Raw genomic sequence first — 22,592 nt, forward strand, 5'->3', positions numbered from 1 at the left:
CTAGTTATATAACATTGCCACTTAAGCATCCACGTTTTTCGCTTGTGTTTTTGTCTTCTCCTTAGTACAACAGCTTCTCACACGCTAGTCGGACTATGACAGTTATATCAGATCTTTTCCACCTTATTCCTCCTTGCTAAATCGATAACGGATGCCCCCTGGTAAAGTCGGGTAAAAGAGTGATTTGTGTTTGCCTGCCGTAAATTATACTATTTTTTGATCAGATTTAACGCCAAGAACTCAAAGTTTTGAGACATGTCCATTTCTTTTTTATCTTACAAATTTAAACCGACAGAAAATATCAGCTAGTTTGCATGAAACACGAATGATTATAATTAAATTCCATGTTTCGGTCGCGTCACTTGAAATAAACATTTATCACAATATGACGACGTCCAGTTTAACTACTTTATTCCTTTCTTTATGAGAACATGGTTGCTTTCTTATGCACTCTGCATGGATGACCTAAATGTTTCCAATCACCCAGGCAAACAACAGAATCCTTACTAAACCTCGGATTTCCGTATTTTGCTGAATTTTTACCACGGGGCATCTCGATAATTGCGATTTTTTGAAGACCCAAAAAAAAAGCTTTCATTAGTCACACTGGTTTCTCACGTTATTGCCTAGCCAAGTCAACCTGGTATTACCAAAAAGTGACTTAGCTTAAACGTGATTTCGCTCCCTCCTTAGCGTGGCCGTGCACATCGCAAATCAAACACGTTCCTTCTGCATATGCTAGCGATGGTTCGGCTTGTTAGAGCGTTCGGAAGTCTTTTTTTCCTGAATTCATTACTCGGTCATATTACCATTAACAAGATGTCTTTCTCAAATTGCTGTTAATCGCAAGAAAGGAAATTAACTGCTTCTTATCTTTAAGATCGTCCGCGATAGCTTTTAGCAAGAAAATGTTTTAATCTTTTGTCGAAATCTAAAAATCCTCGAGCAAAATTATAATTTTAACTTTTATCCTCAAGGAACATTTTGCCGGAAGCACTGAATATCAGTCAGGTGCGTCGTTTAAAGTAAAGCATGGATTTGCGGAAAAGTAGAAATCGTTGAGAGCCGGGATGCAATTTTCTTATACGTACATAACTTCTCGAAAATGAATGAAACAAGTAATCGCATGTTGCTTCCATAACGTTCTCAGTTGTAGTCAGTCAGTACAATACTGTTGCAAGCAAGCTTTATTAGCGGATTTAAGAAAACGACTTCAAAAAATCCCGTATTTTGTCCACTGAATTCAGAGCTGAATAAGTAAAAGAGAGGGAGGGAGGAAAAAAAAAAAAGAAAAGAAACATTGGATCACGTTCTAAAACCCCAATTTGCTCCTTCCACAGCGGTGTTAGAACCCTGCTGAGAACTTTACAGAGATCTGCAACGCACTTAAAGATTGCCAAAACTGTTTTGCTCAGCGACAATTTCGTTGCCTTGGCACGCGAAATCAGCGGTACTCTGGCTATACCAGGCCTGAATATAAGGGGTTGCTTCTTTCAATTTTTTCTGCGTTTAGTCGCCCTTCTCGTTGGCGTTTTAGTTAACTTGTGTGCCCATGAGTTAACGGCTCTTACCACTGATGACTCCTGAGAATTGTTTCTCGTCAAGATTTTGTTAAATGTTGAAAGGATCGTACACAAACGAAATCTGACGCGCTTAATTGTCTTGGAGGACAAAGTCTGTGCGTAATGTAAGAAGACAAACACTGAGCGAATAATTTGCAATGACGTTTCAGGCTAACAGAAGTTGTGGATGATCGGTGTTTTTTTTTTTTTTTTGATACTTCGGGTTTCATTCATTTAAACCGTGCTTAAAATGACTAATTGGAGTTCTATTGTTTTCTTCCATGAAAGTCTGCTTTAATTTAACTTAATATTTTTGTAGAGAAAAATTGTCATCCACATGTATACAAAGTGATATCATTAAAATATGACTCGCGAAGGTAATTTTTATGTGTTGTCACTCTCTCCAACTCATCAGTTCTGTTTTCTATGGTTCACAGTGGTTAAATTCATCGCCTACAATGGTTCGCTGCGCGAAGATGGCAGTGATAGCGAAGATCGTAAGAATAAAGATTAATTTTGTGAGACAGTTTAGAAAAGCTTTGTAAATTTTAATCAAGTGCGTTGTCGTTTTGTTTGAATAAGAACAGCTTATTTTGGTTTCTTGTTCTGATTGTCACAAATCACACAAATTTAGAAAACGAAGAAAGTATCACGATTCTTCCTCCCGCATATTATTTATAGCTGTTTTGATACGCACCAACATAAATGTATTCAGTTTAATTGTTTTTCTCGGTAAGAAATGATCAGGCAGAGCACGAAAGCAGTCAGTTGCATAATTCAACCTCGGTAAACAGCGCTAGAAGTAAAAAAACTGTATTTCACAAACATGACCGTTTCCGGGGAAATTTTGGATCACTTTCTAAAATTCATTTGCTAACAATCTTATCTTTGTTTCCGGAGAATTTAAATACACAGAAATAACGCTGTGCGAAATCAGAAGCAAATCAACAAGGAAGTGGCTAGTATTTTTCACGCAAATCTAATTCGCTCTTTTCTAGTACAAAATTTTCAGTATTTTCCCCTTTCTTTTTAGTACATTGTCAAATGCAAATTCGGGAACTTTGAAGAGTAATGCCATTTCTTAGTTTATTGTCTTATAACAAACAATGGAATAAAATAAATAAAATAGGAAAATTAGCCTAAGAAACACGTACTCTGACCCGAGAGTGAAAAGTGTGAAATGCTGTGTCGCTCAACACAATTTACAAGCGTTTTCCCAGGTAAAAGTTTCAGTGTATCTGTTTCCATGGTAGCCGCGGTAAAGCTGCCTCATTGAAATGGTTTGGTGGAGAATTTCATATCAAACCAACTTTCCGGTAATCATAAAACACATCATAAGACGTCGAGGCTAAGCAAACAGCCCTGTATAGCTTGTTTACACTCGCAACAGTATTTCTAAAGCGTCAATTCGCATTTAGTGCATTTATTGTGAAATAATACACGTCCAGGAGGCACAATTATATTGTGAAGCATTTGATTTTCCTTGAACGAAGGCCAAACAGGGGAAATGAAGGCAAACCGAGCCGCTTATCTGTTGAAATCATTATAAACTCGTTGCCAAACAGCTGGCCTTCAAACATTTTACCGACACCACAACAGAAACTTGATAATATCCAAAAGGACAGTTCCTTTGTTTGATCAGGCAGGAAAAAGGCAGAGCACTGCGAGGGCATTAGCGAGCCGAGTTTACACGCTCTCCGTGTCTTGTGGAAATCTTCGCGAGGTCAATCAAGCCCATTTTAACAAGGAAAACACGCGTTTCCTCTGCGGTATCATAACGCCCAAACTTATTTGTCTGTGCCGATTTCAGCATCTTTTAATTCCTTCTTTTCCATAGTACGTGGGGGAGCTAATGGTAATGAAAGACTAATACAGCGAGCACTTCGGAACTACAATTTCACCAGTTTACTTTATACTTGCCGCTAAGACTTTCAGAGAGCAGCTCGATTGAGAAAGTTAAGGTAACATATCACTGTTTTCGCTTTTAAGGATCAAAAAGAGACTGTGTTGTTTTCAAGGATTATTTTAGACGTTTAAACAGGACTCCTTGGAAGTGAAACAAAAGAGGTTATTTCTAGATGTACATTAGCAAAAAGCCTTCAGCTTAATTCGCTTAATTGAAAACCTAACCAAGTGAAGGAAGCGCCATTTAAGCGAGAGGCTATAATAGGTTTCAAACCAGCACGAGAGGTCTAACTTAAGAGGTTGGTAACCTTAGTTCCGTCAGCGGATGCTTGAAACTGAGTCGTGAAAGAATTTGTGATTCTGTCATTCAGAAGATTAAGTGTCCGCCACACACCCGAGCAGACAAACCATCTGGAGACGGCGAAAATAAACATGTCTCAGAAGAAATACGCGGCGTCTAAAGCAAATGGAAGCGAAAACAAGTGCTGATAACACAAACTGAATTTTGCAAGACCGAGTGTTGTGAAAAAGCACAGTTTTGGAAGCGAATATTTCTCAATTCAATCCTGCTTTAAACAAGACTGATCAACTGGCTGATGTGACTCTCGGGACAAAGATAACTTGAATCAGGTAAAAAGAGCCTGTAATCGCAGTAATCTTTACTAAATACGCTTTCCTTAGATATTGAGAACAGTGTCTAATTACTTGGCACAACTAAAGCTGCTAAACTGAGATGGAAAACAACGAAACGCACCTTAACACAACGGGAACGCCAGGCTCTTACTTCCACGCCGTTTACGACGGCTGTCTGATTGTTCTGAGCATATCTGTGATTGCTATCAATTTGCTGGTGATTTCGCTGTTTGTCTGCCGAGAATATCTTCAGACAAAAACGAACAGTCTACTAATCAGCCTTGCCGTGTCAGACCTCATGGTCGGCTTCCTTGGCATTCCATTGACTGTGGCGTGTAACGCAGTCCTACACGCTGGTGTGTGCATAGCAGCTGCACTCATCTACCGGTTTATCGCCGTGTCTACCATGTACCACATCTTGATAGTGACTATTGAGAGGTATATTTATGTGATGTACCCGATGAAGTACATCAATATCGTGACCGTGCCGCGTCTACTCAAGGTTATAGCTGGAGTGTGGATCTTCTCACTCTTCGCCTCACTAATCCAGCTGGCTTGGGAGGATCCGTCAAAGTTCTTCGCTGAGCGCGATCAGGTATCGTTACACTACGCTCTCGGATACAACATCTTTGGCGTCGTATTTTGCTTCTTCCTTCCCGCACTGTTCATGGGGATCAGCTATGTTCGTATGTTCCTGGTCATTCACCGACAAATCAAAGAGATCCAAGGCTTGTATAACACGCGCACTGCCGTAACCGCAAATCAACGAGCACCAATCGCCACCGAAGCGCGCGCCCTGTTCATCTTCGCTCTGATGCTGACGGTGTTCATAGTTTGCTGGCTTTCGTTTTATGTGACCGGTTTTACCTTTTACTTCGTCCCTGACGTGAATGCCGTACCGATATCGTTGTTTATGGTATTTGATTTCATTCGTTTTGCTGTGGCGTTTGTGAACCCCATTCTATATGCCTTTCTCAAGCGGGATTTCTCCCGTGCGCTCAGATCTCTGTGCAGAAAAGATGGTATTCAACCTGGTGAGCTGGCCTCCACCACTTCCTCATCGCGTTTCCGCACACTCACCATCAATTTCTCTCTGTCGAGGTCTTCGGACATGTACAGAGATGGATAAAATGCCTCAAAGGTGGTTTGCGGTCGGTATGGAACCAAAATAGCGGACGAGAACAAGACTGCAAACGCTAAGAGTGGGACGGAACAACTTACATGGGATGTTGAACCAAAAGAGAGAGGAAAAAAAAAAAAAAAAAAAAAAGAGAGAGAGAGAGAAACGATCCAAGTGGAGACAAGATCTTCACACCACATATGTAGAGTTAGGAAAACTCAACAGCAACAAGAATGAAGTTACTTTGAGGTTTTGTCACGGGTATAAACAACGAACTTTATTTTTTCACTTCGTCGTTTCGTATAATGCGATGCGTAAAAAAAGGGACTTTAACTTCGATAAGACCAAACACCAGCAAAAAGGGAAAAATGAAAACTTGAATATCCTCACACGCACATTGCAACATGGGTTGATGACGGGAGGAAGAGAAATATTGCCATCCATAACAAAACTGCTGGATAACACGTACATCGCCACTGGAAAAAGATGTAATCAGAGAAACTTAGATGTCAAATTTATGTACATTTGCCACACAGAGCGGTGCTTTTTCACTAAGGAGCCGTCCATTAGAAGCTAAGAGTATTAAAAGACGGAAGGAAGCTTTTTTACTGGTGCAACCAAGTTAGTGAAACAGAAAGTGGGTTCGTTAAAACACACTTTAATGATGGTTATTCCATTTAGTTTCCCTGGTTTACGGATGTCAGCGAAATAATTTTGTCAGTAGAGGTAGAGTTCGTAGAAAATATTGGTACAAGCTGCCAAAAATTCATTGTGGAATTTTATAATCGTTAAGCGTGAACTCCGGTTCCTTTGTTTTAGAAAGATAAACTGTAATTTCTCTTTTGGGCAAAAAAGAGAAGAAAAATAGCTTGTTTCTGTTTAAAGTCGTGATTATTCAACGGATTAAGATACAATTTGTTCGTATTTTTTCCGGAGTATCCTGAAACCCCATGGCGAAAACAGCCCGGGGCAGTTAGATTCTGCATTAGCGAAAAGTGGCATGCACAAATTTGCCCTCTTTAATTTCTGGTTTCGTCCTGAAAAATTAAAAAAAAAAAAACATTTTCTTACTAGGAGGTCGAAAAATATAAACGACTTCCTCTCGGCTTTCTTTCAAGGGTAACAGTAAATCTTTGAAGGCCGAAAATTTGCTCTTTTAAGAGTTGTACATTAGCCGCTTTGTTGTATATATTGGGAGTTTGTTTCTTAGCCAGAACTAATATAAGATGTGAAAAAGGGCATAATTAAGTGCAACCACGAAAACACAAAACAGTTAATGTTTATAAAGGCGCTTGCAAAACTAATTTTTTCAGTTCCTTTTGTTGACAGCAACCTTAAACTTGCACGTTAAGAATGCAAATTTAATTAAACTTACACTGCGATATGGTATTGTGTAATTTTTCTTTGAAAATACGAGGCAAAGACAAATTAAATGTACGTTTCCACTATCAATGTTACGTTTTGTAAATCAAGACAGCCAAACGAAACGCGAGCACTAGATGCTTTCAAGAATTTGAAAATGGAAACAAAAAGGTTGTTTTGAAATAAAAATGTAAACCATCCTGTTTTGCAAAACTCGCCAAATCTCTAGCTAAACTGAAAGCATCCGTGACATGATGAAAAGTAAGTTAAACTAATGACAAAACAACATCAAATTTACTTCATGAAAGGACTCGTCAGGACTCGTAAAAGTGTTTTACCGCAAAACAATGCTCCCTTTGTTTAAAATATAATAATTTTAAAGATGGAGTATGCCTGAAAGATCTTGAGATACGCAAAAGCCTTCCAAAAGATTCAGTAAAAACATTAATTCTGATGCGATTACGGATCTTGTTACACTCAGGTGTCCCCTCGGTGTTCAAGAACCTTTAGTATTTAAGAATTGAACCTTATATTAAGAATGGTGTAAAAGTGAAAAACGGAGGTAGATTTATTGTGTTTTATTGCTTCTTCGAGCTTTATTTAAGCTATTATACGACATTATAACATAAAAGTTCGGTTCACGCGTGAAGAACAAAATGTAAGTTTAATATAAGTAATTAATATGTCCAGAGGAGTGTCTGTGGATGTGATGTAAGTTGACTTGGTTGTGAGAAACGGGTTAAGAAATTTGATCTTGAAATACTCTGTTAGATGCAACAGCTGAAATCATAGAAGGTAAAATCATTGTTCGAAATAAACATGGCTTTCATTTAATGCAAACAAATGTCCTTCAATGTTTACAAAACTTGTCTAGGTTACATAGTACGGAGAAAAAAAAAATAAAGTCGGAAACACTTGATAAAAAGGAATTTTCAAAGTACAAGTATTCTATTTTTATTTTTAAAATACAAAACCAAGGTGATGGTGTTGAACTTAAGTTCGTTTAAGGGTTATTATGAACTGTTGTTTTCACCAACACCTGATGAATTTACTTAAAACAAATGTAAAATACTCTAAACAGTGAACGTTGCAGATGCAGCTGTCTACCCAGTGTTCTCCCCGCCCCAACATCAGCGTTCATAAAGGTCGGCTTCTAACGCGGATATCAAGAAGGAGGAGACATCTACTGCTACATATTTTACTCGCAAGATCCTTACTCAGACCGCTCGCGAGTAGAGTGCTAATCTAACTTAAAATTAAAACCAATGGTTTAACACGAGAAGGTGGGCATAAACTGCCTGTTTGAATCAACACCAGGCTCACTCGGGAGATTTCTCCAGTCAGTGATGGTCCTCAGCCAGAAACTGTATTTATAGTTAGAATTGTCGATGTAAGAGTTTTCACGATCAAACAAACAGTCTGAAGAGTTGTCTTCGCGATTACAGAGCAATGTGAATAGTGGGGGTCCCCTCTACCCAGACCCTAGCCGTGTGTATATAGCGTGATTCAGCTCCACTCGTGAATCTCTGGGATGACTTCATATTTTTACAGCATTTGCATTATCAAAACATGTACCAAGAGGAATCAATAAATAAGAATTCCTTTGAAATTCAAACCCTGCCTCACACCACCATGGAAAACACTAAAAGCTGATTTCAGAAAAACAACAAAATCAGTTACACCTTGTAAAGAGGAGTATTGCAAAATGGCTATGGAAAGGAACATGGTTTTCCTCCGGGTGTTAAGATTTGTATTCCACTTTTTGATACCACCACAGACGTTCAAACCTGTTCCAGTACACAGATTGTGATCAAGGGAATCTCACTCAAACAAAATTATTGAATGAAAATGGAGATGATAGAGAGAGATGTCTTTTTAAAGCAGTGTAATCCAACGCAACTTCAACAAACATTATTAACACGATTGAATGTCTGCAATTTCAACTTCATGAACGTTGATAATTTTTTTAACCTTAAATTGTACATAAAAGTGCATGTTTAATGTCCGACACAATAGAGATTTGGAATCGCGTTTACGGCAAACTTGAGATTCGCGTTCATGTTTTCTTGAAACAGTGAGTACATAAAATAGAATAGTGCAAAACAATTTTGGCTTCCGATGATGACACAAAACTACTCAATTTTACTGATAAACTTAAAACAATGGGCAGCAAATAAAAGGTAAACATGGTCACGTGGTCATTCATTTCGGCTTTTTGCCGTTTGCCGTGAAATTCCAAATCTCGATACTGTGTTTGCTCATTATAACATAGTCAAAGGCTTGATGTCACTAGCAAGGGTTCATCAGCGTCCCCCTGAGCATCTCCTGTTTGCTTTTCAGATGTCATGGTCTTGGCACCATTCTTTAATTCCTTGCTTTCACTCTTTATCTAAGAGCCAAAAAATTTGTACGTCAGGCTACTCATTTAACACCAAGAGTGACCAATATGAAATCTCTCCTTACACTTCCAATTGGTGTTAATAGTCAAAAACAGTTTCCCTCAAGATAGTGTCGTTAACTCCAGAGTTTGATTGAAACATCACCACCATGCCAAGCGGACATTCACAGTGACTGATGTAAAAACAATTATTCTTTTACCAATTCAAGTCTTTCAAGGCCACAATTTCTCTCAGGAACCGGTGACCAAAAAGCCAAACGTAAACTAGGGAAAACTTTTCTGCTGTACTATTAGGATACATCATTACGAATGCCTAATGCAAACAAGAGAAACTGACTCACCTCATCTTGCTCAAGTGTTTCATGTTCATCACGTGACCCTTGAGATCTCTTCAACATACAGTCTGGTAAACAGTACTTTACTTTGAACAACAGCCGTGAGTCCACCTCATAACCCTTGTGATCACCTTAAAACAACAATCATGTACGCTTTTCGTCAGTGAAAATCTTTGGTACTTGTAGCTTCAATTGAACTGAATATTAACATTGATATGTGTCATTTACACTGGTGAAAGTTTCCCTCCACAATGAGAAGCACTTTATTAAGGAAATACAGTACTTAATAAAATAACATGTGAACAGAATGCCTTTCCTAACATAACTTACCTGGCCATATGACACTGACCAAGAGCCCTGTCAAATATGTGGCAGCAAAGCACACAAAACTGTACCATAACCAGGATATTCTGTACAGTACAAGACCTTCATACTCAGGTGGTGGTGAAGCACTGACAAGAAACAAAAAGACAAAAAAGAGAACGTCAGTAATTACTTTTATACCTATGTTATATAGATGTAGCATCATTAACTGGGATGGCACTTAGGAGAATCATGATTTAGAGCACTCAAGCTGACAACAAGTGATAAGTTGACAATGGATGCTCAAAGCCCTTCTTGGGGTTGAGCACACACTCAGCCTCCAACAGTGCTCTTTAAGCCTGGTGAAGAGATAGCAGGAGTTGAACCTTGTGAGGCTCCTAGGTGCAAGTAAAAGTGCTCTTTTTATTAATTTTTTTTTCAACTCCTTTTTTTTTTTTTCAAGGCACTGTCTGAATGCATGGCATTTATCATGGGTCATAAGTCATCACAAGGATAGTCACCTTTAAATTATGAAAATTTACACTTGCACTTGTCTACCATTTGATCCATACCTTTGCATTCAGGCCTAACTTTAAAACCACAGGGCTTCTTGGGGAACACATTCAAAAGCAACAGGATAACTTACTAGAAATTTTGAAACTAATTTTGAGTCATATGTTTTGTGAGCATGGTTCAAATTCATCAGAGTTACCAGTGATAATATTGCCTGACAAGATAGTTAAACAGTTCCCATCATGTTTTTTACTGACAGCTTTATATATACCATTTGAAGGTCCACTGTGTTTGAAATGTATGGTTGTCTGTGAAATTTGTTCACGGCAGAAACTGGCCACATGGGCTTAGATAGCCGTAGTTACAAAAAAACTGCCTTTAGATGACTGCCTGAAGAAGAAACACTGACAAATATTCAAAATAATTTTAGTTACCTTGTTGAGTTAACAGTTGGCATGTCAGTGATGGTGCTGTTTGTGGGTATAGGCGCAGCGCAGCCACTGGTGGATACTGGGGCTTTAGTGACAGGTGGAGGGTACACCTTTGCACCAATGCCTATCCACAGACCTATGGCAAACCCAACCAACAGTCCAATGTACACACCCTGTCGAAACAACAACAACAAAAAAAGTGGAGAGAAAGTGATACCACAGTGTTTGTGGTCAATAAAATAGGCTTCTCAATACTCTTTGGGCGACAATGAAACAGTAAGGCGTATCTATCACCCAGTATCTTACATGAAACGATTACTTTGATTTGCTATTTGTGTCACAGTTTCTCTTTAGGAGGTAGTTTTAATTGCATGTAACACTGCTCACAACCTCCTCCAATCACAAAAGCTTATTTCCACTCCTTTTAATATCAAGGATGTTATTTTAGAATGGTTCACACAGTCTACAACAAGGTTCTGCTTAACAACATCATTCTTGAGGGTAAATATTTATTTACTGCTCTAAGCTCAATAAATCCCCCTCTCCATTAGCCTATTTTTGGAAAAAATGTTAGGAGCCTCTCTTTTATGTTTTTTTTCTTCGTACTATTCAAATTTTTTTGTTAAAATAGTACTGCAAGTACTATTTAAACAAAAAATATCATAAATAGTATCAATATAAAATTTGTAAGTAATATTATGATAATAATGTGTTGTATTGTTAGTTAGTATGTAATGGTAGTATTATAAGTTATGTTAGTATCATAAGTAAACGTAGACTATTGTAAGTAATGTTGCAATATTGTAAGTACAGGTAGTGTTACAGTATTGCAAGAAACATTAGTTTTGTAAGTAATGTTAGTATTGTAAGCAGTGTTAGTGTTGTAAATAATGTGTGGTACTTAATAAAAAAAAAATGTAACACTGCTCAGTGTGACATTGAAACCAAACAACTGGAAAAATACAAAACATTAAAAAAACCCATTCAACAACCTTATAGAAATTGATTCATGCAGGCATCTGGCCGACCCACCAACTGTGGATTGCATGGATAACCTATCTCTCAATAAAATTGCCAAGTATTCAAGATGATCTATACTCGTCTGGTGCTTTTACTTGAAAATCCTGGATACTCAGCATCTGTTACAAGTTCCATACCATCTGACCAATTGCCAACAAATGTCATAACTTCTACATGCATTGCATGCCTATGTTTTTCTCTCTACCCCTAACCTATGCACATCATAGGATCAGCAACTGAAAACTGTGGTTACAAAACAGAATACCTTCACCTTCACCTTCACCTATCCACTTCGTGCCATGTGGCACATAAGGCCTCAAAAAAAAAAACAAAAAAAAAAAACAAAAAAAAAATACAGAATACACTAAAAATAAATAAACTTAACAGGACATCCTACCCTTGAGTGAGCTCGTCGAGTGAACATTCCAAGACAAAATGCTCCCACCACAGGACCTCCAACAACACCAAACACACTGTAAAATAACTAACAGAAAAAAAAATCAACTGGACGACAACCAGTGATATCTTTATCAAATCTCATTGATCCAAATGTTTCATCTTAGTTCACTGGAAAACACTTCAAAGACCTATTCTTTCTGATTACTAAAACATCCCTGGGAATTTTACTGTGTGGAAGACATGCACTAAGTCCTTGATCATTTTGGATTTAACTGGTTATACTTTCCCTGAGATGAAATTGGTTTAACATAAAGGAGGTCAGGGTAGGGAGAAGGAAAAAAGGAGCAGAATCTGACTAAAGGGAGACGGGCTGAAAATTTTGACAAAAAAGGAAATGAGAGTGAAGAAATCAGGAGAAATGGGAAACATTTTTGCAATGCTATATATATACTTTGCAGCAGAAAAAGGGCAAAGGGGAAGGGTGGAAATTTGGGAGCCCAATCCCCACTGTCCCCTCCCCCCCCCCCCCCCCCTACACACATACACACACCATAACTTAAACCAGTGTTTCCTAACGATGAGCTTACTATTTCCCTATCAAAATCAATGGGACAAGAACCTACCCTTGAATCCTGCAAAAACCCTGTTGACGACAGGATACTAGCAACATGATGACAGTTATTCTTATAAAATAGCATACACACAAACCTGTAGAATTGCACCCAGTTTAGTGGCAAGAAAGGAAAGGCCAACTGTTAGTGCTCCAAATCCTAATGCTGTAAATGGAACACATTAAAGTGTTGGTAGAATGACAATGGAGTAGATAACAATATTACAACTGTAATTCTGTACCATCAATAAAAATAACATAATAATTATTTATAAATGTAATTTATTAATGCTCTTTATAAACTCACCAAGCAGTTTTGAGTAGAGTGTAGCACGTATCTCTGAGAGTTCCTTTTTTCTGTGTGTACACCAAGGCTTGATGAAGTCCTCAAGTACAACAGCTGCGAGTGAGTTCAGTCCAGATGACACTGTGCTGTAAAAAATACAAGTCACGCACAGCTGAGAAATTTTTACTGAGCAATTCACAAAAGTATGACCACTTTTGACATCTGCCCATAGTTGTGTAACATTGACTGTCCAATCAAATTTTGAGCTCCCAAGAAATCACGTCAAGTTCAGCAGTGATCTTGAGTTTTATTTGGATTGAATAGTAGGTCACATGTTACTAAGTTTTTTTCATACTTTTGTGAAATAAAAATGTCCAATAATATAAGAATACTCACTACTAGAGTTTCTTTCAGTTTTGCGTATAACAAATGAGGTATAGCATGATGAGCTGTCATTAAAGAAGGTGTCCATTTGTGCATGTGTGTCTGGAAGAAGGGGGAATGGTACTCATAACTTTTATTCTAACACAACATTGCAGAGCATTTGCAGTAATAAATCTAAGCTTAGTTTCGTAGCAATAACCACAACTTAATGGAACTCCCTTTTTAACTCTTTTTTCAAGTAATAACGTCATTAAGGGGTCATCACTTGTGTGATGTGCTGCTCCGGCTATATTTTGTCTTTTTCGTTTTGTTTTCTGTATTTGTCATGTGGGTTACCCGCCAGACCTCCCCCTGGTCAAAACATGATCCCAGGTTAGGTACTCAAACTACTCACAGGAGGGAAAAAATTATGTAAAAAATTGAGAGGTGTACAGTGGGGTAAAAATTTGTCTGCTATATAAACCTTTACAGCTTTCTTATTACAGTATAAATCAATCAAGCAAATTTGATGTGTTGAAAGCCAGCCTTACTTCAATAACAAGATAATTTGGTTATTAGGTACTAAATTTTGTTTGCATATAACTTGATTTGTCCATCTGCAGTATTGGTATATTACTGTAGGCAGATTATTTTTGTAGCAATATAGATCTAGATAGATAAATACCTGAGTGTCCCACTAAACAGACATGCCATAAATAAACCAGGTACACCATACAAGGATCCTAGTACATGCATCACGAAATATGGTAGAATCTAAAGAACAACAATAACTGAAATTATAGTTACTCAAACAACTGATCTAGTTTATAGTAAATTAGTGTCCTGGGCCCGGTTGTTTGAAAGCCAATTAATGCTAATCCCTGATTAAAAGTTAACTGAGGTTTGTATCTTGCTTGCTAATGGTAAAGAAAAGTCTAAGTTAAACCCAAGGGACAAAAATCTTTTGGAAGAATCTTTATTGATTAGTAATTAAACTTGAACCAAACTTCAAGTTAACCCAGGATTAGTTCCATCAGGCTTTGAACAACTGGGCCCTGGGTGCTAATTTTCATGTTTAGGGTAGCTGTTCAGCTAATTAACATTTCTTAAGACAGTCAAAGCTCTCCTTGCGACCACTCTCGAAAGCGACCAGCTCTAGTTACGATCACCAATGTCGTGAAACCCTGTTTGAATTGTCACTTAAACTCTGTAATCTCGAAAGCGACTGCTCCCATAAGCGAACGCGACCACTTTTGGGAATTACCAACTGGTCTTTTCCTTTGTTTTTAAGCTCTCGTAAGCGACCACTTAAAGATTCTGATACATATTACAGCAACTCTTTAATAAAAGTATACACTTTGTGATCACATATACAGTAATATTGCACTGCCTAATAATGTTTGTAGATAAAGATCTTGAATCTAAAATTCAAGTTGATTTACACCTGGATCAAGAGTGTTGCCTTAGGACTGAGGTAGAAAGCTTTAAGCTAAAAGCTCTGGTAGCTAAAAGCCCCTTTATTGTTTCAGCTTTTGGTCGCTTATGAGTCAGAGCACATTCTCATGAGCGACCAGCTCCAGTTACGACCACATTTTCCAGTTCCCAAGGTGGTTGCTTACGAAACCTCTGACTTTTCTGAAATTATTAAGGGATTGCCATTTGGAGAACAGCTATGAAACAACTGAAATGACCTTTCGTTTCCAGAAATGGCTCTCCTCTTTGAAAAACAGCCAACCATCTCTAAAAATAAGCATACTTTTAGATTATATAACCCATGGGAACAACTCAAATACCCAAACTGGTCAATATTTTTCCTTTTTTAAAGAAAACATAAACCAGGAAATTGATTGTTAATAATCACCTGATCACCCTTCTTGATCTGATTGTTTGAAATGGGGTCACAGTCAGCATAAAATGCATAAATCACACATCCACAAAGGGCACAAAGGGAAACAGCAAATATACTGAGAGGCAAGTTGATCCAAACAGCCCTGCAACAAAAAGGAGACCACAATAATGAATGGAGCTATCAACAAATGCAAGTGTTGAGCATCCAGATTTAAATGAAGCAGAAATGTTGGGGTGTAAGGCTATTTTTACACACAAAAATTGGTACATCTGTAAGTTATAAGCATTATTTATATGACTGTGACCTTGAGGGAAACTTGTACAGTGAAAGTACTCCAAGTTAATATAATTAATTGCAACACTACAGTAAGTATCAAATGAATGAGAACCAAATGACAAGTTTGTATATATGTAAATCCCAAAATTATCAGTTGTCAAATGCACACGGTAATAGTTAAATAGCAGGTGTATTAATATATAAGATGGAACATGGCCAATACAAATTGCTGTTATTAATAATAAATTAAAGTTATTGAATTATTCTTAACTGCTGGTAACACTGAGAGTGTCTCACAAGAAAGACCAGATCAAGGTTAGGCAAGGGACTGAGTATAACTTACAGTTTAGCTTCTTTGTTGGACTTGGCTGCCAAGAATCGTTGAACTGCTGTCTGATTGACAGCCCAGAGTGGAAACAAACCAAATGCTCCACCTATGACCAGACTCCATATTGAGAGGCGTTGCTTGGGATCTGGATTAAAGCTAATTCCAACAGAAGGGAAGTGGATTCAGTAAAGGCTGTAATAACAACTGAGAAATATTTTGATGATGGTAATAATATTATCAATGATCTGTTTTCTGAGTAAATTAAGATACTCTTACAGGTAATAAAAACCTGGCAAGGAGAATGTGTAGTCCATAAACAATGTAACAATGGAATTTTGATTAAAAAAGTATGTGAGAAGCAGTTGGATGCCCCCACTCTCAAGGTTAGGCTGTGCAACAATATCTCGGAAAAAGTTTACCTTACATGTAAACCAAAAGCCTGCAATAGTATCTAGTACAATGTAAAGTTTATCATAATTCAGGCCATAACATCTCACTTCCCCAATGAGCTGTAGCTGAATCTCTTAATTGAACTTGGTAGTCTTTACTGGCAGTTAGTATCAACTTACTCAATAAAATGCAGTCTTTGTCCTTTGTCCAGACGATCCCACACATTTCCAAAGCCTCCAACTTTTTGCACTCCAACAATAAGCACTGCTACCAGACCACCTAACATGACAATAGCTTGAAACACATCATTCCAGATCACAGCTTTTATGCCCCCCTTCAAAATAAAAGAGAATTATACAGGGGATCAACACCAGAGAAATAAAAATCACAATCCAACAGAACCAAATCATCAGCATGGTTAGCAACAACATGGTGCAAATCTCAATAACTTTCTTCTCTTTAATTAAGGTGGCTTACTACAGTTTTCTGGAGTGAAATCAAACTTAAGAAAAATGCCAACAGGAATTTTCTTTGAGATTTTTTCTAGTACAATGGATACAACAGAGATAATTTTGAGTCAGAAATTAAATTTGGAATGCTCAAAAAGTGTTAAATACAAAAGAAGGAGTCTTGGTGGGCGCCTGGAAACTACACCTGTTAGAGTTGTCTGGCTCTACATCTCGTCATACGACCCCACTTCAAAATTTCAGGATTTGGAAAGTGGGCAAAAATAAGTATTTACAGGGAAGAACGCGAAATTCTGTCAAGGAAGAAATTTGGCAAATGAAAAAATTGGGAAATTTTGCCTTATTTGAAAATTCCTAAAAAACTTTCTGACAGATTTTCTTTAAAAAATGTTCACATTTCCATTTTAGGTTGTACCGCTAGATTTGGAGAAATTAAGCAGGAAAAAATAGTTATTGCGACCTCCGGTGAGAAGACCATTGAGTATGCTTAATCTGGGAAAACCCGGGTTCCAGCCCTTGCGTGCTCTAACTGGTGAGTGCATGCTGCCTTCGTGTTCAAACATTTGGTGCAAAATCAACTCTGCAAAGGCATTAAGGCTGTTAAGGAACGGCAACCATTAGATAATACATTTTTTTCAGTTATCAAGCCCAAACACAATCTAGCTACCGTAAGCACACCTCCGAAACCTACATGGAATGGCGGGAAATTTTTCTGAGAGCCACCATTTTGTTTTTGCTCGCGGGATTTCCTCTGCTGGCTTGCGTGATTTTGCTCGCACGTGATGCTTTTGCGTGCCTTGGGCAGCACGCGCGCATATCAAAGCTTGCATAGTACAAAAATTGTAGTAAGCCACCTTAAGATTGAGACTGATTCCCTTATACCCTCTTTTTCAACAAGTTCTGTCATTTTTTAATTTGTTAAGAATTATTCTGATTGCTGCACATGAAAAAAATTCAGTGAAATGACCTCCTCTACATACATCTACATGTAGTCCTGGGATTGCTTCTTTAATTTAACCTTTAATTTTGGACCCCACCACCTTGCATATTCTGTATTTTATCTTGGATACAATGTCTGGTCATATCCTCAATCCCTCCATTGGCCATTCTGCTGTACGCTAGGCTTGGTGACAAAAATTGTGGGAAAATTGTTGAATGAAGAACTTTTTCATCTCACAAGTGGGGCATGCAAAGTTCCTCACCCTTTTTTATTAATTAATTAATTAATTTATTTTTATTTAATTCAATATTTATCCAGGGTCGGTCTGTTCTCCCCATAACGGGAACATTGCCTCCTAATACAGAGGTACTTTGCACAGTTTATGACTATATATGTGGGTCTCAACAAGAGCAATTATTGAGATATATGCATGGCTATATGCCCAATTTACTCCATTTTTCAAATTAAAGCTTAATTACATGTAACTTAAAAAAGTTTTCTTATTAGCTTCAAATAAGATCTGCTTTGTATTAGAATGTACTGTCCTTAAGAAACCCAAGTTTCTTAAGCCATTTTGAGATGCACAGAATGTATGTTTGTGCAGTACTAAAATTAAAAAAGGCACCATCCTTAATACTGCACATTATTGAAGTCACTGTGATGTCCTCAATGACCCCTTAGCAGATCAGAATACTTACAATGGTTGTGTAAAATGTACAAACAATACCAATAGAGACAATAGACGCCCAAACTGGAAATCCCGTCACTGTAAGAAAATAATTAAAATTATTACCACATGTAATAAATAAACAAGCACTCTTAAATAAATAAATAAATAAATAAATAAATAAATAAATAAATAAATAAATAAATAAATAAATAAATGAATAAATAAACAAACAAAGCTCACAATGAAACACGTTAATCCTCAATACCAGAAAGAGATGGATTGTAACAAGAACAGTTTTAGTCTTCTTTGCAACTATTCATATGTAAAAATTGTTACTTTAGTTGTAAAAATTACCTGCTTCCAAAGCTATGGCTGGTCCATAAACCACAATTGCCATATACAGGGACTGAAAAACAAATTATATTATTGAACAAAATCAATCAACAGCATTTGCTAAAAAGAAGATCAAACTAGTTTAGGATACTACAACTGCTTGCTATTCCCCCTTGGTATTACATGTATGTGATTCAAGTGTCCGTGCTCTACTTAAAATTGAGTATTTTCTGAGCTTATGACTTGGACAGCTTTCAGACAGTTTCAGAGTGCTCTGGTCAGGTTCAAGGCAATGCAAGAACTACATGTAGGATGATTCAGTAGCTATAAGGAATCACAGGAAAAGAGGTGTGACAGATCTCTTCTGACATGCATGGAACAGGCATGTTTGATATTTTAGAGATAACAACAGGAGGAGAGTCATGCTCAGGTTTTGCTTAATATACAAGTTGTACAACAATGCTTGTAAATTGAGGGAAGGGTACAAAAAAAAGAAAAAGAAAAACAAAACAAAACAAAAAAAACAGCCAGACCACATACTTACTGTCTGTATAATAAAACACACGCTTCCTAGAATACGAACACCACTTGAAAATCTCTTCTCTAAGTACTAGAAACAACAATTCAAATGTTAGTGTGGGATTTTTATTACACACTTTAAAGCTTTTAAAGCTAATTTAAACAACAAAATACTGATACAGATTATACCAGGCACACTGAAAGCCGTACTTAAGGCTTATTAAGTGGCCAAATTTTTGCCCCACTATGTCTCTCAGATATTTTGTTGAAAATGAGCTTACTGAAAAGTATTAGTCCCTAACCTGGGATTAGGTTTCTCTGTCAGTCCCCCACCCCACCCCCTGTTCTCACAAAAAGGGTAAGGCTCCATTTTTCTGCCAGAATGCCAATGTCTGATCAGAGGCAGCCCTCAATTAGTACTCAATAATACCAGATGTTGATTTATAAAATTTTGTATGGGAAATTCACTTCAGTTCCCAAAATGCTAAAAATACAGCCATGCTGATATAAACTTCATACTGTTGTTAATCCTCCCATGCATTTGACTTTTTCAGCTAACATATACAAGTATCCACAGCTTTGCCACAAGTTTTATTTTATTTTATTTATTTTTTTATATATATGTATTTTTTATTGCGACGCAATTACTAAAATAAATATACAAAAACTTAATAATTATATTACTTACAAAACTGTGCTCTGGTCCAACAATAAACACTACTTACAACGGGGCACTAACACGACTAAGATACATCAAATACTTATAACACTTACAGTACATTAGGCTATTTACAATACGCTTTTAACATTACTTACAATACTTTTTAAGTTTATTGACTTTAATTTATTTACAAATATTACAAATGGGAGAGAAAAAACATGAAAAAAAAAAAAAAAAAAAAAAAAACGAGGCCTGGCAGCATGGTGTGAAGATGTGATCTCTAGCACTCCGTAAAAAAATGGGCTCTCAAATCAATTTCCACATTAAGAAATGGTTAAAACCAAACACTGATTCCTTATTTCAAGCTCAGAGAACTACAGATAGTTAATTATATGGGAAACGGAAAAAGGAAAAAGAGAGGATCAAATTCTTTGGTTCACAGTGACGCCAACATGATAAATGAAGATGACGTTAAGGACTCCAGCGACACCTTGACTAGAGCCATGGAGGCTGGTTTCACCAGTTTATGCGCCAAATTGGACAAACCAAGACTGGAATTTAAACACTTGCTTGATGAGATGAAAGGCGAACTAAAATCTCTGAAGGAAAGCATAAGTTTTACTCAAGATAAAGTCGATACTCTAGAGGAAAAATCTGAGAAAAGTCTGCCATAAATGAAAGGCGGTATGGAAGAACTCAATAAGACAATCGTGGCTCTGGAAGTAAAAAATTGAAATCCACAAGTTTTAAACCTCGGGGTTGGATATAATTTTATGAAACTATCAAACACTGATTGGAGTTTGGGATCTAATTAAATATTTTCAGCTGTAGTCCCAAACATCCGAACCCGTTGACAATTATTTGGGAAGCCTTTTTAACCATATAGGGATGATGACATAGGCATTCATATGCATAAATTAAACTGTTTTTCTCAGTATAAGGACAGAAAATTGTTTCAAGGGATCCAACAAGATTTATTTCAGCTGAAACATTTGTTTGCACAACCTCCTTCCAGTTTTACACAGTGTGAAAGTAAAATTACCCGGTACATTTTGATAGTAAATTTCTAAGTTTTTTCCCCCACTTTTGAATGGACTTTGGTCAATGATTAACCAACCACGTGGAGTTACTAATTAGCCAAAAGAGAGAACATAGAGAGTAACAGTTTTGTACCAGAAGTTTTGTAACAGAACTTTTTTAAATAAATATTTTGTCTTTCAAAGAAAATGGAAGAGAAAAACACTTTGCGATAGATGATTTTTACAAGCAAGGACACATTTTGAACACCTTGTTCACTTACCTCGTATGAACTTGAAATTTCGACAGCACGAAAGACAGGGACAAAGATAAGCGCCACGGATGGAAACAGAATGACATAAGATGCAATTATAAGCCAGTACTGAGTACCATAGGTGTAAATTTCTGATGGTACACCAAGAATTGTAATCGCTGACATGAATGACGCCAGTAAAGACAAAGCCACGGGTATCCCCATCATGCCGCGGTTTGCAAAAAGAAATTCCTTTGTTGTTCGCTGCTTTCCGCCTGTAAAGGCATGATATATTCCAATGGCTGCTGACAGGAGCAACATAACTCCAAAAACGACGAAGTCAACCGTTCCAAACTGCACTTTTCCCTCCATTTCATGCGAACGATATGAGACGAGTCCAAGCGCGATCCACTATACAACTCAGACACTTTGTTTTGACGTTTTTATCTTCTCCGGTCTACTTCATGAGAGCCACTCTGAAAAGTCCCGATACGTTCTTGGGCCACGCTTTCATCAGCTGTGCGGCTGCATGATATCTGGATGTGACTGTGTGTAAACTTCTCCATGTGTCATGCTGCAGGCACATACAGCAGACTCCAAATCGCGGACGCTGCTCAAGTCAATCGTGGCACGTGATCCTAAGCGAAAAAGATACGATACAGGGCTGGTGAGACCATGTGAAAATAATATATATATAAATAAAATAATAATAATAAAAATAATCGTATCGCTTTTGCTCTGAAAATGTTTGATGAATTGTCAATAAAAGTTTGTTTTTTATAATAATAATAATAATAATAATAATAATAATAATAATAATAATAATAATAATAATAATAATAATAATAATAATAATAATAATTATTAAATAATCTCTTTATTAACATATTCCAAGCTTATGAAAGAAATGTGATGGTATATTTCCAGCCTGGTGAATGAATGAGAATGATGATTATTCTAGAAAGTGACGCAGGCATACTCGGAAAAAAGAAATCCGAGTGCTCCTATCAGGAGCACTCGGATTTACAAGTAGAAAAAAAAAGAACTATTAAAACCTATTCACAATTCATTTCGATTAAAAAAGAGGCTATTTTCAAGCACAATTTTTTTTAAAGAAAAACAAATGTCATAAAGTTACAATAATATTCTTATTTGTAATTAAAAAAATCATATCATGATCGTATTCCGACTAAAAAAATAGTTGGAAATAAAAATAAGGTCCTTACAGAAAAACAACTCTTATTAAAAATATATGCCGATAATATCGGTCATAAGAAAAAAAAAAACTAAAATTATTAAGATTAAGAAAAGAAAAAATCTAAGAAGTTCTAGCCGTCACGTTCTCGATTCTAATGTCTGTGTCCTGAAGGTCTACATTTCTTCTTCTCGTTCTTCCTGTGGAACCTCCAAGGCAGAGGAGAGCCGAGCGGAGGATAGCAAAGGATACTTTTACTCTTAGCCGGGTCTTACCCAAGACACGGTGCTGGCGTAGTCCTCTCCCTTATTAATGGCGAGTAGTTCAGCTAGTCTGTTGTGGTATCTCTTACATTCCTCTGCCATTCCGCCTGTGGTAGTAAAAACAAGTGGCGTGAAGGTGTCTTGCTCCATCTCCATCACTCTGCTTACATGTTGGCACTTTTTAATAACAA

At 37.1% G+C, this 22,592-nt stretch overlaps 2 protein-coding genes across 2 annotated transcripts in view; one reads left to right on the plus strand and one right to left on the minus strand.

Moving 5' to 3' along the window:
* Positions 1-6,668, plus strand: part of LOC146449746 (adenosine receptor A2a-like) — an 8,157-nt gene extending 1,489 nt beyond the window's left edge. Inside the window, exon 1 of the mRNA XM_085101635.1 lies at positions 1-6,668. This exon is cut by the window's left edge and continues 1,489 nt beyond it. Coding sequence (XP_084957761.1) covers positions 4,201-5,229 — 1,029 coding nt within the window. The 5' untranslated portion in view covers positions 1-4,200 and the 3' untranslated portion in view covers positions 5,230-6,668.
* An 852-nt stretch (positions 6,669-7,520) lies between these two features.
* LOC146449747 (sodium-coupled monocarboxylate transporter 1-like) lies at positions 7,521-21,452 on the minus strand. Its single transcript, XM_085101634.1, has 15 exons — positions 20,974-21,452; positions 19,038-19,103; positions 18,515-18,566; positions 18,189-18,256; positions 16,263-16,417; positions 15,709-15,849; positions 15,102-15,231; positions 13,926-14,014; positions 12,899-13,023; positions 12,690-12,757; positions 11,980-12,066; positions 10,566-10,735; positions 9,646-9,767; positions 9,322-9,446; positions 7,521-8,971 (listed from the first exon to the last, which is right to left on the minus strand). Exons 1-15 carry the CDS (start codon positions 21,313-21,315, stop codon positions 8,855-8,857), a joined length of 1,857 nt encoding a protein of 618 aa, XP_084957760.1. The 5' UTR covers positions 21,316-21,452; the 3' UTR covers positions 7,521-8,854.
* Positions 21,453-22,592: the final 1,140 nt, after the last annotated feature.

Source organism: Pavona decussata, unplaced genomic scaffold, assembly GCF_977016875.1.
Source record: "Pavona decussata unplaced genomic scaffold, jaPavDecu1.1 SCAFFOLD_602, whole genome shotgun sequence".
Lineage (NCBI taxonomy): Eukaryota > Metazoa > Cnidaria > Anthozoa > Scleractinia > Agariciidae > Pavona > Pavona decussata.